The sequence below is a fragment of the Syzygium oleosum genome, unplaced genomic scaffold (assembly GCF_021117445.2).
Source record: "Syzygium oleosum isolate NSW1041296 unplaced genomic scaffold, Sole_v2.1 Sole_v2.10, whole genome shotgun sequence".
Classification (NCBI taxonomy): Eukaryota; Viridiplantae; Streptophyta; class Magnoliopsida; order Myrtales; family Myrtaceae; genus Syzygium; species Syzygium oleosum.
Window position 1 is genome coordinate 4,758,211 of NW_026607494.1, and position 15,834 is coordinate 4,774,044.

A 15,834-nucleotide genomic window follows, 5' to 3' on the forward strand; every position below is an offset into this window, starting at 1 on the left:
GTCATATATTTGGTTGTGCGACGTCTCTTGCAAAGCTGCTCATCCCCTTCAATGTCACTTCTCTTTCATGTTTCTTGTCTCTTCTTGTCAGCTAGGACCGTCTGATCGGAGTTGTTTGCTCTTGTGGGGCATGTGCTCGGCTTGTATAGCTATGGCATGTTGCTTATATAGCCCATGATGGATATACTACAAAAGGGCTTGTAGAGGGTATTGGTCCTCCCACATTCAATAATCTTTTTTTTTTTTGTGAGTAACAAATAAATTTACTCATCAAAATTCACAAAAGGGCAGTGTAATGTAAGTCTAAATTGAACAAGGAAGAAAGAGTTTTCATGATAAGATGTGCAGTTGGATGCTTGGAACTACCGCTTTTGCACTGTTTTAGGCCATCCTGCAACTCATGAAACGCAGGAGAAATTCGATTAAGCAAAACATGAATTTTCAGTTCTAAACTGAATGAAGAAAATAGGTCCAATCTGGTTGCCTTCTGTTCATGAAGAATGAACTTCCATATAATGATTGTACGAACAAATACGGTCGTGAAATTACCTCGTTGGCTTAGTAAAGTGGCGGACTCATGTCTGTAGTTAGGTGCGCAATGCAAGTATAGTAATCCATGTCGCTAAGTGTAAAAAATTTCAGGTGCGGTTCACCTACATATCAATGGGTATTTCAAGGACCTGAGGTTTCTCAATCTAAAGTGGACTTTCTTGTGATTTATAAAAGAAAAAAACTATTCATATCGAGTCCCTCACAAGTTTTCAAAATCTTTAAATAAGCACCTCGATCTTTCCTTCCTTAAATTCCTCGGCCTCAAAATTTTAGATAAATCAAATATGTGGACAATCTACAAAAGGACAATCAAATCGATATATCAATTGGCAGCCGCCGCTGATTACTTTCAATGTTCCCCCCTCTCTTCCCGTCGCCCTTTGCTTCTCGACGCCTCCACCCCCGACTTGGATTATACACATCTACACATCAAATTGGGAACGATTCCCAGATGACCCGCGATTCGATCATAAATTGCCTTAATCTATCAACCACGAGCCGAAAAGAAAAAGTAGTTTTGATGATCCTTTCTTCCTTCCAAAACCCATTTCAATTTCCCTGGTCCGTTTTTTTTTTCCCCCCATCCCCCCGTCGCCACGTGGCGAGTTCCGGAAGGGGGTTGCACGGACCCTCCCTGATCCCTGCGGTCACGGCCTGCGCACACCCCCCTTAAAAAAATATATTAACCCTTTTTTTTTTTTGCATTTTCTTTTTCCATTAGCGAGAACGGTAACTTTGAGCCTCCCCCCCAGGCCCTTTTCTTCCAACGGCTATATTTCGGCAGACCCGTCCGCGGCCGTCAGATCGAGAAGCGGATCCAGCGGTCAGAAATTGAAAGGGGAAGAAGACCGTTGCGAGGGGAAGCGCCGCTTGGTCAGCTTCATAAAGGAGAGGGATAAGAGTTCTCATCCTCGTTCCTTATTCCTTCCTCCGCATGATCTCGCTGTGAGAGAGAGACCCAGAGACACAGAGAGAGAGAGAGAGGAGAAGGAAAGGGTCGTTCTCGTGTGAAGGGTTTCGCCTCGCCAATCGGATTCGGAGGAGGAGATTGTTCTCTGATCGAAATGGCCTCGAGACCCATTGTTCCCGTGCAAGCGAGAGGTAAAAAAAATCAGATCTTTGGGGGGGTTTCTTTGCCGGGATAGTATTCGATCTCTTTCCGTGACGATTTCTGGGTTGATCTGCTTTGGACCCGGCCCCGTGCCGAGACTGTCTTGGCCGTTTTGATGTTCTGTTCTTGGTGGTTCTGTTCCGTAGTCTTGGAAATTAGTAGCCCCCTGTGCGCATCTTCTTAGGAATGATCTTGTGATCTGTCGAAGCTCTCGCGTGTTGTCGACAACGATTTCTTATGTGCGACGAGTGTTGGTGTGAAACCCCGGGTCTGTGTGTGATGGCTTCTTTCGTACTCGCTCACCCAGATCTTGATTAGTGAATAGGCTGGCCCTATGGAAATCGGGTTTTTCCCCCCTTCAATTCGTATTTGGTTTTTCGGAAAATTCAGAGGAGCAACCAATTGATAAAGGATTTTCTGGGCAATCAAATTGTCCACAACGTGTTTATATATGTTTTCTTTCATGTATGTGTTTCATCCAATTAATCGTTTATGCATATGCTGATTACATTCTTATGCGACGGTGATATAGGCGAGGCAGCGATCGGAGGAGGAGGAGCAGGTAAGCAGCAGAAGAAGAACGGCGCAGCCGAGGGAAGAAACCGCAAAGCCCTCGGCGACATTGGCAATCTTGTTACAGTTCGAGGCGTCGAAGGCAAGGTTCAGCCTCATCGCCCCATTACAAGGTTCCTCTCTCTCTCTCTCTCTCTCTCTTTCCCCCTCCAATTGTTAGATCCAGTGTGCTCATGTTCCTTACTGGCTTTATTGTGATTATTAACGTCAGAAGCTTCTGTGCACAACTACTGGCAAATGCACAGGCTGCTGCGGCTGCTGAAAACAACAAGGTATACCTCTTAAAACCCGGATGTTCTTCTTCTTAAAACCTGGATGTTCACAACTATGGCTGACCTAATTTCTTCTAAAATAATTCCGCAGAAACAAGCCGTAGTTAACGTGAATGGAGCGCCTTCCATTCTCGATGGACCTGGAGCAGGCAAAAGAGCGGAGCCTGCGGTAGCGGCGGCGAAAGCTGCTCAAAAGAAAGTAGTTAAACCGAAACCAAAGGTCGAAGTTATCGATTTAACATCGGATTCAGAAAAAGTGGTCGAGGCCAAGAAGAAGCAACATCATGAGCCTGCGCAGAAGGAAGGAGAGAAATCATCGAGAAGGAACATGCCCACGCTCACTTCGGTCCTCACTGCTCGAAGCAAGGTGCCTGCCAATTTACTCTGTTCTCTCAAGCATAAGTCCATCAATAAAAATAATCGCAAAAATTTACAGATTAAATTCTATTTCCCAAGCAGGCAGCTTGTGGGTTGACCAACAAACCCAAAGAGCAAATTGTGGACATCGACGCGGGTGACGCCCACAACGAGTTGGCTGCATTTGAATATATCGAAGATATCTACACTTTCTACAAGGAGGCAGAGGTACACTCAAATGTGTTCGCTTTTAAGAACGTAAAGAATGCCTGGCTATCAAATATTGTTTCTTTTGGCTGATGATGTTGTCCAAACCCCTTTCTGGAACGCCAGAATGAAAGCCTGCCCCGCGACTACATGTCGTCGCAGCCGGAGATAAACGAGAAGATGAGGGCGATCCTGGTGGACTGGCTGATCGAGATCCACAACAAGTTCGAGCTCATGCCCGAGACCCTCTACCTCACCATCAACATCATTGACCGCTTCCTCTCGGTGAAGGCGGTCCCGAGGCGGGAGCTCCAGCTGCTGGGCATGGGCGCTCTCTTCACAGCCTCCAAGTACGAAGAGATCTGGGCTCCTGAGGTGAATGATCTGGTGTGCATCGCGGACAGAGCGTACAGCCACGAGCAAGTGCTGGCCATGGAGAAGACGATACTGGGGAAGCTGGAGTGGACGCTCACCGTGCCCACCCACTACGTCTTCCTCGTTCGATTCATCAAGGCGTCGCTTGGGGATCGCAAAGTCCGTTCCTTTACTCCTTTCTTTTCATATATATTGGTCCTTGTATGTTGCTAAAAATCTGAACATATTTTTGTCCTCGTGGCATTTGGTCATGCAGTTGGAGAACATGGTGTACTTCCTAGCCGAGCTCGGGGTGATGAACTACGCGACGCTCACGTACTGCCCCTCCATGGTGGCGGCGTCGGCGGTGTACGCGGCGCGGCTCACCCTCGGCCTGACCCCGCATTGGAACGACACGCTCAAGCTTCACACCGGTTTCTCCGAATCACAGCTCAGGTAAAAAAAGCCTTTGAATCAAAGGGGTGTACCCCCTTAATATAACACGAGCCCTTCCTTCTCTTGATGATGATAAAACTAAACTAGTGGCATTTGGACGAACAGGGATTGTGCGAAGTTGTTGGTGGGGTATCACGGGAAGGCTAAGGAGAACAAGCTGCAGGTGGTGTACAAGAAGTACTCGAACCCTCAGAGGGATGGCGTGGCTCTGATCCCACCGGCCAAAGCTCTGCTTTGCGAAGGCGGTGGTCTGTCATCTTCGACGTCGTCGTCGACGTCGTCTTCTTCTTCATGAGGGAGGGACGAAAGGGAAGGAGACGAGAGACGAGTTCACACAGCTTTTGAGTTTGTTCTCGGCCAGAGAAAACATTTTGTGACTATTATTGACTCCCTTTGTTTCTTTTTTTTTTTTAACCGGTCACAGATTTGTGACTTCTGTTTGATTGGATTGGTTCAATTCGTTGGATGTCGCTGCTGTATAATTGGGAACCAAAAATATATGGAGTTTTCAATTCAATATTGCACCAAGAAGTTTAGCAAAATGAAAATATTTCTTCTTCGTCGTGCTTTGCCGGTTATTCGAATGGCCACGCCAATTGAATTTGGTCGGATTCGATGTCGAAGGAAATGAAGATCTCTCTCTCTACTTAGATGGGTCATCACATGGACTTGATTATGAAGAAGTGTTGAAATTAAAGAACCTGTGTCAGAATGGGAATTGAAATGGGTCGAGTTGAAATAAATGGTGAACCCTAAAAGCAGTGTTTTGGATAAATGGTGAATCCAGTTATTGCAAAAGTGTTGAAATAAAAGAATAATTTCCTTAATCAATTTGAGAATTGAATTGAAATCGGGTTGAGAAAAAAGTTGGAGCAACACCCGTCAAATGGTGACCCAAATTGGCGTAAAAGAATAGTTTTTTCGATATCTAAATGATGAACCTTCGAAATTAATTAGGAAAAAGACCCACGGAAATTTGCACAACTTCTAAAACTAAGTAAATAATCCACCTTCTCTAGAAAAAAGTATTCCGAAAATAAATTACTAGGACAAAAAGTCGAACAACTGAAAGCGCATAATTGAATAACTCAAAAAATGAATTATATCGGATGATGCGGAACCCAAACCCAAATCCAAACCCGACCCAGGACCCAGGTCCAGAGACCCGATCTTATTCGGATTCTCCTGCCCCGACCCGTCGGTCGGATCCGGTTCCCTTCGTCTTCGCGCCACTGTCCAAAACCCTTCCCCTTACTCGCAAGGGTTTTAGTCTCTCTCTCTCTCTCTCTCTCCATACTTTCAAGCAAGCTGAAGAAAGGTCGCGTCTTTGGATTCGCCCCGCCCTCCCCACCGATGCCTTCGAGCAAGAAGAAGCCCTCGAGCAAGAAGAAGCCGCCGGGCTCGTCCGACCCTTGCGCGTCTCCCCGGACGCCCTCTCCGGCGGCCGCCTCCTCCTCCTCCTCCCCTCCTCTCGTGGGCTCGGAAGCCGTCGCCGAAGACGATATCCCCGTCGCCCTCCGGGCGGCTTCCGCCAGGTTCCCGGGCCTGATCGGCGAGTCCGCCTTCGCCGGCCGTGTCTCGGACGCGTGGGCGGACGCGGAGGCCAAAGGAGGCTGTAAGGTTTGGCTCTCGGAGGCTTCCATGGTCGCTTCCGCCATCGCGCCCGGTTCGATCGTGTCGGTAAGTGACCCCCATTGGAGTTATTAGCGTCGATTGCGTTGGTAGATTTTGATACATGCCCTGTGCCTGAATTTTATCTAAGGATTAATCAGATATGAATTTTTGTTCCCCATACTCGGCTGTTTTAGAATTGCGGTGGAATCATGTTCTGACGAAGCGGATTATCAGGAACATAGTTCTTGGTCTTGAAGTCTTGCCGACCCAAAACGTCCAAGAGTGGAAATTTGCTTATGCGATGTTGCATAATTTGTGTGATGTCAGATATGGACATTTCATCCACTTAATCGGCTATTTCGGGATTTATGTGCAACCCTTTTCTGTTGAATAGTGTTAGCTCGAATCTTGCCCTTGGTCTTGAACTCAACCCACCCCATAACATCTAATAGAGAATAAGATGACTACAAAGACTACAGAAGTGGGCTTACCGACTGCTATTGATGTCTGTCGTAGTTGTTGGAATGCAGAATGGAAATCCGTCCTCCTGTACATGGAGAACAGCCCTATTTACTTCACGCCAAGCACATTCTGCCCTGCTTTTTTCACAGTTTGAATATGAATGTAGGCAATCGAGTTTGTGTCATTGCTGTACATCGATAAGAAAATGGTTTTGTGGCTAGCACATGGTAATGATGTCGGAGGTCAGTGGACACAAGAAAGGTAATGAGATTTGCTATTTACGTGGAAATAATCTCAAGGCCACAAAGCCAGTTCGTGTTTTCCCACCTTCTCTTCAGTTAGCATGTCTTATGATCCCTTTGGCTTTGTTTGGGAGAGAGAGGGGGAAGGAAAATAGGATGGTTAGAAAAGCTTTTAAAATTCCCTCCAAATTTAGGATGGTTAGGAAAATTCTCATTATCTCACCCTCCCTTCTCTCCCAAACAAAGCCTTTATGTGATTTCCTTCCTTGATTGCTCTGCTCTGGTTTATAACATCATGTATGTTTCTTATTTTTCTTTTTTTCTTTATCAGAATTTTATTGTCCCGTAATCTTTTGTTGCTGATGTTTCCATATCTTTGCATAACAGGTGTGCCTTGCTTCTTCAAGGAGTCAAATTTCACTTGGTATCCCCTTATGCTCATTTGCTGATGAATGTGCTAGACATATCGGGATGAACCCCGGGGATAAAATGACAAATGAAGCTGGGGATTTCTTTGCTCTTGCCACTGTGTTTCCTTCTTCTAAGGTTCGAGTGCAACTTAAATTACAATATCATCTGTTCTCCTAGAAAATCTGATTTAAGGATTGAAATACTTCTTGATATATAAGGGGAAGGCAGAGGAAAAGTACAAGTGGTGATGCGTTAATGGTGAAACACTACAAATCATGTCTAAGCTAAGCCTCTTTATAACATCTGTGTGATTTTGGGTCTTCGAAAAAGGGCATGAAAGCATTTTTATTAGGTCGAGGAAAGAATTTTCTGCATTAATGGTTGTTCAATTGCTCAAAAGCATGGATAACTTCGGTGTGATAAATATAGGCTTAATATCTCTGGTTTTTTTTCTTTTTTTCTGGTTTTTTATTTGGACGACTTTTACCATGATCCAAGAAATAGAGGAATATTATCTTTATGAATTTGAACTTGATGTGAAATCCATACCCCATGTGAAAGTCAGGAAAGACAGAAACTGGTAAGCATCTACTGAATGTGAAAGATGTTACCCTTGATGGTAAAACGCATTTGAATGTGTCAGCAATGCCATTCTGAGGCCTTTTGGTTAATTAGGGCATGTCCTCTGCCATATCGTTTGGAGTCTTCCTTCAACGACAGAGTTCAGCTTGAATCCTGTCATTCCTCGTAAACTCAAGTCATCACAATCATCTTGAAACAGTGAAAAAGACTTTGTAGGGTCTTGAGGAGCATGCCGAATTGACATGTGGAATGGAATTGCTATCAATTGAGCTTGATAAAGTGCCTCGTCCCTTTAAAGTCCTCTTCATTATTCTGGTGAATATGGAGATGATATCCTGAAATATTGAGTTTTTGAATCAAACTTTTTGGATTTTAAGATAATAACTTTTTTGCAAAAAAATTAGCATTTTCACTCATGGAATATGGAATCTGTCTTTCAGCTATTTAGTAGGTCGTCCAGTTATTTTCTTTTTATTTATTTATTTATTTTTGGTGGCGTTGGAAGATTCAATTCTTAATAGCTGCCTTGTTGCCCATACAGAGGTCGGATATCGGTCAACTACATATTGTTTGACTCCTCCATTATTCCTATCAGGTTCTTAGGAATGGAGTGCGGTTATCATTAAATCTTTCATATACGATGGGGTGTCCCACTTCAGGTAGAGTTCTGTTTGTCTTTCCCGTACAGAGTTGGATCTCTGGTGGTCTGGTCAATGGGATTGACAAATTGCAGCACAACAGTCTTTGCTCATTCGCAATGCAGAACTGTGAGGAATTGTGCTTGGAGCTGGCTTCTAGAAATGAGTTCACAACAAATAGAAGGGCACTGTCTCTAGTGAAACCTCCTGGTGAGATACCTCTTAATGAAAATGTAACTTTTGGATCTCCTAGGACGCCGGTACGTCAGTCAAAGATGAGCACTCCTGCAAATGATCAATTTCGTTCACCATTCTCACAATCAAGTTCAACCAGTCAGATGTGTCCAGTGGTTGATTCATATGATATTGTCCAGCTGTTGGAAGATGAAAGCACCAAGAACCTTTTGCAGGCTTGCACCAAATCATGGCTGTGTTCTCGTTTTCTGCTTCAAGGGAACCTGGTGGTTGTCCCCATACTTTCTAAGCTTTGGCTTTTCCGAGTGATTGGTGCTCAACAAGCGTCTGATGGAAAGAATCAATCCATTAAATATCAAATTGCTGAAGGTTCATCCCCCAACATTTCCCAATTGCCAGACAATGTGATTCATGCTTTCACTGTGACAAGCAGAACAAACATACATCTGTCTTCTCCCATGAACACAACATTAGTAACTCCAGCAGTGACAGGATCACTTGTTGGGAAGCTTGAGCATACATATTGTAAAGCTGACATCAAAGGTGATGACATTAAATTGGGTGGACTACATAAAGAGTATACTGATTTGATGGACATTATGTCCTCTACTTTGAAGGACACTTTATCAAGGTATTGTACTTTTTAACTCCCAACACTTGGTGGAGCTGCAGCTGTATATCTTTGCTCCAGCCTTTTACATCTGCAGCTATCTTTTAGGTTAAACATTTAGAGAATGCCCCTTCTCATATTTTTCTAATGTTCAGCGATATAATGAGCAGTATATTATGTAGTTTTAACTTGTGTAGAAATTGAGTATTTTATTAGTCAGTTAATGCTTTTGTGGAAGAGCTCTATTGTTATATCCACCAATTGGTAACATGTATTAGAAAGACCCGAAACATTTTGGATGAAACATATTGTTATGCCTTCTCTCACTTTTGTCAGGCATATTTGAATTTCAGCTTAATTTAGATAAGAATTCTATCTGACACACCATCATGTTGTTATGTAATAAGGTTTGATCTCCAAACTACAAAAGGAGTACTTCTTCATGGTCCACCGGGTACAGGGAAGACATCTTTGGCTCGACTATGTGCCCACGACGCTGGCGTTAATTTATTCTTGGTGAATGGACCTGAAATTGTGAGACAGTATCATGGTGAAAGTGAGCAGGCCTTGCGAGAAGTTTTCGATTCTGCTCGCCATGCTGTCTCTGCTGTGGTGAGGCTTCTTCAAACTTCCAGTTTCTTTTCCCTCATCTATTCTTTTTTATGTTTTGCCTTGCAAACCTGCATAATACGTACTGTTGTAGTTTGCATTGCAATCAACTATTGAACTTAATTGAGCATGCCTACTGCTAAAATGATGTTAACAATCAGTATTTCCTGCATGAACACGTGCTTTTAAATATTCCTGTATCCTGTGGATTTTCATGTAACTTCAAGGAAGCTTAAGGACAAAGGGAATAAATGCCTTTTTGGGAAACAGTGAGGCACTATGATAGCTCTGTTAACTTCTCAACCAAAATTGAATTTTCAAAACTAAATTTTCTGATTTAATTACATCAGTTATATTTATATTTTGTTTCGATTGAGTTATGCCTTTCTCTGCAAATGTTGTCTTACGCAGGTTTTCATAGATGAGTTGGATGCTATTGCACCTGCTCGAAAAGATGGAGGGGAAGAACTTTCTCATAGAATGGTTGGTACATTGTTGACTTTAATGGATGGGATTAATGGAACCGGTGGACTCCTCGTAATTGCTGCAACAAACAGACCAGAAAGTATTGAGCCTGCCTTAAGGCGTCCTGGTCGGTTTGAAAGGGAAATTGAGATAGGTACTTCATTCCCGTAACTTAAAGATTCTAGTGACTTTTGTTCACCCAAGCACTCGTTTTTATGCACACAATGTCAATTTGTCTATTTAGAACAATTGGAGTGGAATTAACTGGTCTTTTCCTTTTCTCTTTGGCTACTCGGGGTTGGGGACTGGGGTATTTGGAGGCACATAGTGTATGATATGTTGGATAAGCAATGTGGAATTGGAAACTGAACACATTTCCATGACCTTTATTTGTTTTGTCGGGCCATATGACCTTTGTTTCTTTATTTTCTATTTTCCAGCGCTGGTTGTATAGAAGGGGAATGGGAAGTTATGATTTGGGCTTCAGCACCAAGCCATTTTAAGCTGGTTTTGAAATCAGCTTAGCTCCGTTGACCTATTTTTGGGATTAATAAACACTTGACCAGATTGAAATCTTGATCAGTCATATATTACTACTGATAATAAATAACATAGACCCTTTTTTAATTGGTCAAAAAGGTTTTGTCAATACAGCATGAGGGCACTAATCTATACGAACCCTTATCTACAAGAAAAGTGATACTTATGACCAAAAAAAGAAAAAAGAAAAGGGGTACTAATGGCTCTAAAATTCTAGAAGGGTGAAAGAAGTGTGATTCCTAAACCCCAAGTACAATGTAAAACCAAAAGTCCCTACTTTAACAAAAAAATTTTGCTTTTCATAAAAGATCCTCTTATTCGTTCCCTCCAAATTTTCAACAAAAATTATTAGAGGGAGGGTTAAAATAAGTTTTCTCATTCTTTACATGATTCCATTTATTATTTCTGTAACCATACTATGTCTTAACTGTGCTATGATGTGCGGTTAGCTGCATATAATCAGTGCTTTTGGTACAACATTAGATGAAGCCGCAGCATCTTGAAGTAGCAGCAGCAAGTGGAGCAGTTTCCTTAAAAATAGTCATTAGACGCTACAGCTCTGAAATATTGATCAAACACCTTTTTGAGGTTTAAGCACCCTTTTTGAAAGTTGTAGCTGCTGTCCCGCAGCTATTCCAAGCACCATCATAGAGAAAGTCTGAGTCCACTGTATTCCCAATTTCCCAATGACCAGCTTCATCAATAACCCCAAGAGAGTCGTACATGAACAATGCAAGGATAGATTGGTCACTTAATTAAAAGGTAAATAGGTTCCACTAAAACATTTTTTTTCTGTAATTCCTGCATGCAGGTGTCCCATCTTCCAAGCAAAGATTTGAAATACTATTCGCACTTCTCAGTCTAATGGAACATTCACTCTCGGAATTGCAAATTCAACAACTGGCAATGTCTACACATGGTTTTGTGGGTGGTGATCTGGCAGCCCTTTGCAATGAAGCGGCGTTGGTATGCCTCAGGCGCTATAATTGTTTTAAGAAGTCACAGGGAGAGTCTTATTCTAAATCACAGATGGATTCTGAGTTTAATGCTAATGTTGCAACAGAAGAATCTAGTTCTTTGGGAGACATAAGAGATTCTCAGCAGGATTATTCACGTTCTTTGTCCACATTACATGTTTCCTCGGACGCATTACCATCTTCCTTGTCCGAGCAAACTGTCACAGAAAATGAAGATAGGATGCGGTGCTCTAGAGGTTTAGTGGACAAAAATCGTATGCTGACCATAGCTTTTGAGGACTTTGAGAAGGCCAGAATGAAAGTGAGGCCTAGTGCCATGAGAGAGGTAGGTATGATTGTTGCATCTTTGGCATTGAGTCTTATTTTGATTGAGAAGCATTTGGTTACGACTCCAGTGTTCTATATGGATAAATCAGTTTGTTGAATGTTATGGTATGATGTTGTTTATGCAACTGTACCCATACGGTACGTAGACTGCCTGGACGATTTGGATTTTGTTGACTACATTTTGTATAAGCTCAATCCTTTCTTACTTAAGTTGAATTTACGGTATGCCAAGCCAAAAAAAAAAAAGTTGTACTTCATGTCCTTTAGTTCAAACGTTGATATGGGAAATCCTAGTTGGGGACTCATCATGTCTGCTGTGGATAAATTGATTGGACAAAAAATGTTATGGAGATCTAGGTACTATATGTAGGATTGGTATCAATGGACATTCTGCTAAAGAATGGTTGCCTTCTTTCTCTTGTTGTTTAGCTTCTTTTTCAGCTATCAAGGACTGGAATCCTCACCATGTATGAATCCAGATCATCTTCGATAGGTGAACCTTAGTGCAGGAGTTTTTTGAAAATAATGGAGCAAATTGAATAAGAGCGTCCTTTCAAGTTGCATCTGAAATTGCTTCTCTTTTTTGACTGATTGATTTCTTCCATACAATCATTATAAATAGATGATTAACCTTCTACATAAGGTGATTTTTAATTTGATTCAGTGCGGATGGGTATAGACTATGAACTGATGGGGCTAGATTGTTTGTGAGTGATGCAAAGTATTCCATATGAAGACTGCAGGTCTACTAGAATAAGATAATTTCCTTGTATTATGTATATCCTTGTTCAGAATATATGATATATGACTTGATTTTGAGAAGTCTGTCATAAGGCCTTCTTGTTGGTGGATCAGAATAGATAGACACAGGACAACCTACTTATCTGTGTTCTCCATCTCTGTTTTAACCTTTAGGTGATACTCGAGGTACCAAAGGTCAAATGGGAAGATATTGGTGGGCAAGGAGAAGTTAAAACTCAACTAATGGAAGCAGTGGAGTGGCCTCAAAAACATCGTGCTGCATTAGAACGCATAGGGGCCTGCCCTCCAAGAGGTGTATTATTGTTTGGTCCTCCTGGTTGCAGCAAAACCCTCATGGCTCGTGCAGTTGCCTCTGAAGCTGGGCTCAATTTCATTGCAGTAAAGGGCCCGGAACTCTTCAATAAGTGGGTTGGCGAATCTGAGAAGGCTGTAAGATCTGTCTTTGCAAAAGCAAGGGCTAATGCTCCATCAATCATATTTTTCGACGAAATTGATGGACTTGCAAATATTCGTGGAAAGGAAAGTGATGGTGTTTCAGTTTCGGATAGAGTTATAAGTCAGCTTCTTATTGAACTAGATGGTAAGGAGTTTACTTCTTCTGGTGATGCAATAAACTATTTTTTAATTTGGCTTTTGTCATGAAAAGATAGATTTAGAGAGACAAATTTTCAAATGTTTGTCAATGAGCATATTCTTACTGCTGTGGCCCTAATTGCTTCAAATTGGTCTGCGATAATCACTATTTTTTAAAAGCTTTTTATTTAGTATTTACTTTGTTTTAGTTGTTTTAGTAACGGCGTAACGTCTTTTTGGAGCATAGGACTGCATCAGAGAGTTGATGTCACCATTATTGCTGCAACCAATAGGCCAGATAATATCGATCCAGCCCTGTTAAGAACAGGTTCTCTCTCCCTCTCTCTCTCTCTCTCTCTCTCTCTCTCTCTCTCTCTCTCCATGCAAAACTCAGCTTTCTTGTGTTCAAGTTCCAGGGTTTTATGACCTCATTTGTGACCATCAAAGTTGGATATTAACATATAATGTAATTCAACAGGACGCTTTGATAGGCTGCTATATGTCGGACCTCCGAATGAGGCAGATAGGCAAGAAATATTCTGCATCCATCTACGTAAAGTCCCATGCGGTTCTGATGTGGACATAAAGGAGTTGGCTTATCTCACCAAAGGCTGTACGGGGGCTGACATATCACTCATCTGCCGGGAGGCTGCCGTTGCAGCTATGGAGGTCTATAATTTCTTTGCTTTTTTTTTTTAATCTTCCATCTGGGATGTCGTTGTATTGAATGATTTGCTTTACTATGAATTTTGATGCTATCAGGAGGACATTGACGCTTTGGAAGTAGCAATGAAGCATTTCAGGAACGCAATAAATCAAGTGCGCCCATCGGTGGTCGAGTGTTACGAAGAGCTTTCGACTCAATTTCAAAGGCTTGTTTTATCCAGACATAAATGAGATCCAAACTGAGGTATTTACTGGATCAAACTGGTCTCGTATCTGGCTAATGCATCTTATTCTCTGTGTTGGCATTCTCATCCTTGAGTCTTTGGCTGAAAATCGATTATTTATACGCTTTGAATCCCTGACAACTTGTGAGAAGGCCTTCTGCCTGAAGTTCTGTTTGTTTTACTTCTATTCTTTGGTCGGATCCATGTGCATCATGTCCTGAGTTACTGCTCTAAATTAGACCTCTGTTCACTGTCTGGAAAATGGGAATATTGGTTGGTCGAAGGCCATGCGTTTGGATGCTTGATGCTTGTTTTGCACTCTACCGAATGTAAGGTGTCCTTTGATTTTGATTTTCCATTTGCAAACTAACAGGGTAGTTGCGAACATTAGTTCAAACGCCGCATCGTTTTGAATCACTCATAACGATCTCCCCTTTATATTAAACGAAATGAAATACTAATTCATAAATTATACGAAAATGCTAAAGCTGATTTTATTTTCTTAATTGCAATATCTACGTCCTTGACATCAATAAACTGTAATCATATGAAAAAAATATTTTTTTTCTAGCAAATTAATGAGACAGCACATAACAGACAGTAACGTAATATATGCAACAGCTTGATGTTTATAGTTTTGTGATCTGCCCATTATTTTAAGTAAATGCTTGTAAAAGGGTCAACTTTTAGTATACATGCAACGATGTATTTCTTAATTCAGCTAATCCAAAAAGAAATTTGGGATGAACTTTGTTAAAGCTTTTTACTTTAATTCTTACCCTTAACAAATTGATATTTAACATTTAACCGGAACTCAATACCTTTTTATTTCCAGCATGTCTGGGTTCTGTGCAATTTTAGGAAAGGCAACTCATGTTCTGATTGGTTAGCAAACTAGGTCATTCCCTCTTGCGATGCAAATGACTTTTTATATTTAGATGGGCCATCGAGAAGTTTGATTCCATTATTGATAGCAGATGGTTGGATCTAGTTTTGTTAGGCGGGTTCTGATGTAACATTTGTGCTTCGCCCCTTTCAATACCCAAAAAAAATAAAATAATAATCTCGACTGTTTTAGTAATTCTAAAATTAGACTAAAGAAATGTTCACTTAATGAGATTAAGGGGGCATTGTCTTCTATTTAATTAGATATACGAGTTATCGAAGCTTGATATTTTCAAGTTCACGCTCGGCTCGATTCGATACTCAAGTTACTAAGCGGCAATTCGATAATATATATGAGTAGGTGGACTCAATTATACCCCTTAACGATCGCGATCATAGTCCCAAGCCGGCATTACGACAATATCGGCTAACAAGTAGTAATTTTTGTAATATGCCTCTCCAAAGTAAATCAATATATATTTTTCATAATCTATGGATTATCCATCTCCTTCCCTAATTTGGAAAAAAAAAGTGATGGGAGGTTTTGATGTTCTGGCGTTCTGTCCATAAGTTCTGGAGCTAGGTTGTTAGAGCGGACGAGGTAGGAGGAAGGTGGGGCCCACGTATTCAGATCGGTCCGGTCGGATCGGATCGGGTCTGGTCTGGTCTGGTCAGCCAGGTTTTGGTGGGCCAGGTTTTCTTTGTTCTCCTAGAATAAAGCTATTTTTTTATTTTTTCGTTTCAGATATCGATCATAATTCCTAAGTCGATTTTACTCACATTTTACTTTCGTTTTAGCAGATGGCTTTTCGTGTTTAAGTTGTTTAGAAAAGAAGAGATGATTGTCTAGTAACTTAATTTGTACATTGTTGTGCTAAGATTCTTTAATTTGTTCTTCCCAATGATTCTATTTTCAAATCATAGATAGATATATGCAAATAACACTTGAAATATAGTTGTACTAATTTGACCACGTCAACTAACGCAATAAACCACCCGGGGACAAATGTAGGTTTCATAAACATTTTACTTACAAAAGAGAATTATAAATGCAATCACAAAATCAACTAATCACTTTTAGATATCGAGTTTATTTTAGCTTTGCTCGACTTGGAATTTACTTTTAAAACTTGTTTTTTTCATACTTAAGTTGATAATAGACAAAAAAAA

General features: G+C 41.3%; 2 protein-coding genes across 4 annotated transcripts; both read left to right on the top strand.

The window, feature by feature from the left end:
* The first annotated feature begins 1,466 nt into the window (after nt 1–1,466).
* LOC115683291 (G2/mitotic-specific cyclin S13-7-like) lies at nt 1,467–4,442 on the top strand. Of its 2 annotated transcripts, none has more exons than XM_030607761.2 (8): nt 1,467–1,653; nt 2,196–2,349; nt 2,451–2,508; nt 2,600–2,875; nt 2,968–3,093; nt 3,199–3,606; nt 3,704–3,882; nt 3,988–4,442. In XM_030607761.2, exons 1-8 carry the CDS (start codon nt 1,617–1,619, stop codon nt 4,175–4,177), a joined length of 1,428 nt encoding a protein of 475 aa, XP_030463621.2. In that variant the 5' UTR covers nt 1,467–1,616; the 3' UTR covers nt 4,178–4,442. The 2 variants fall into 2 exon arrangements, with proteins under 2 accessions (XP_030463621.2, XP_030463620.2); XM_030607760.2 differs by having other exon boundaries at nt 1,468–1,653; nt 2,448–2,508.
* Nucleotides 4,443–5,200: 758 nt separating this feature from the next.
* LOC115683290 (calmodulin-interacting protein 111) lies at nt 5,201–14,062 on the top strand. 2 transcript variants are annotated; one of them, XM_056315241.1, is made up of 10 exons: nt 5,201–5,562; nt 6,588–6,746; nt 7,789–8,657; nt 9,044–9,248; nt 9,657–9,864; nt 11,062–11,552; nt 12,470–12,896; nt 13,137–13,217; nt 13,368–13,558; nt 13,652–14,062. In XM_056315241.1, the coding sequence occupies exons 1-10, from the start codon at nt 5,236–5,238 to the stop codon at nt 13,784–13,786; spliced, it is 3,093 nt and encodes a 1,030-aa protein (XP_056171216.1). In that variant the 5' UTR covers nt 5,201–5,235; the 3' UTR covers nt 13,787–14,062. The 2 variants fall into 2 exon arrangements, with proteins under 2 accessions (XP_056171216.1, XP_056171217.1); XM_056315242.1 differs by lacking the exon at nt 5,201–5,562 and having other exon boundaries at nt 6,610–6,746; nt 7,735–8,657.
* Nucleotides 14,063–15,834: the final 1,772 nt, after the last annotated feature.

Excerpts from the sequence above, each read along its gene's own strand:
- LOC115683290 (XM_056315241.1), top strand. The coding sequence starts at position 5,236 with ATGCCTTCGAGCAAGAAGAAGCCCTCGAGCAAGAAGAAGCCGCCGGGC. Across the intron at positions 9,249-9,656 it reads GCCATGCTGTCTCTGCTGTG|GTTTTCATAGATGAGTTGGA; the intron begins GTGAGGCTTCTT and ends TGTCTTACGCAG. Across the intron at positions 13,218-13,367 it reads TCCAGCCCTGTTAAGAACAG|GACGCTTTGATAGGCTGCTA; the intron begins GTTCTCTCTCCC and ends GTAATTCAACAG.
- LOC115683291 (XM_030607760.2), top strand. The coding sequence starts at position 1,617 with ATGGCCTCGAGACCCATTGTTCCCGTGCAAGCGAGAG. Across the intron at positions 2,509-2,599 it reads CGGCTGCTGAAAACAACAAG|AAACAAGCCGTAGTTAACGT; the intron begins GTATACCTCTTA and ends ATAATTCCGCAG. Across the intron at positions 3,883-3,987 it reads TTCTCCGAATCACAGCTCAG|GGATTGTGCGAAGTTGTTGG; the intron begins GTAAAAAAAGCC and ends TTGGACGAACAG.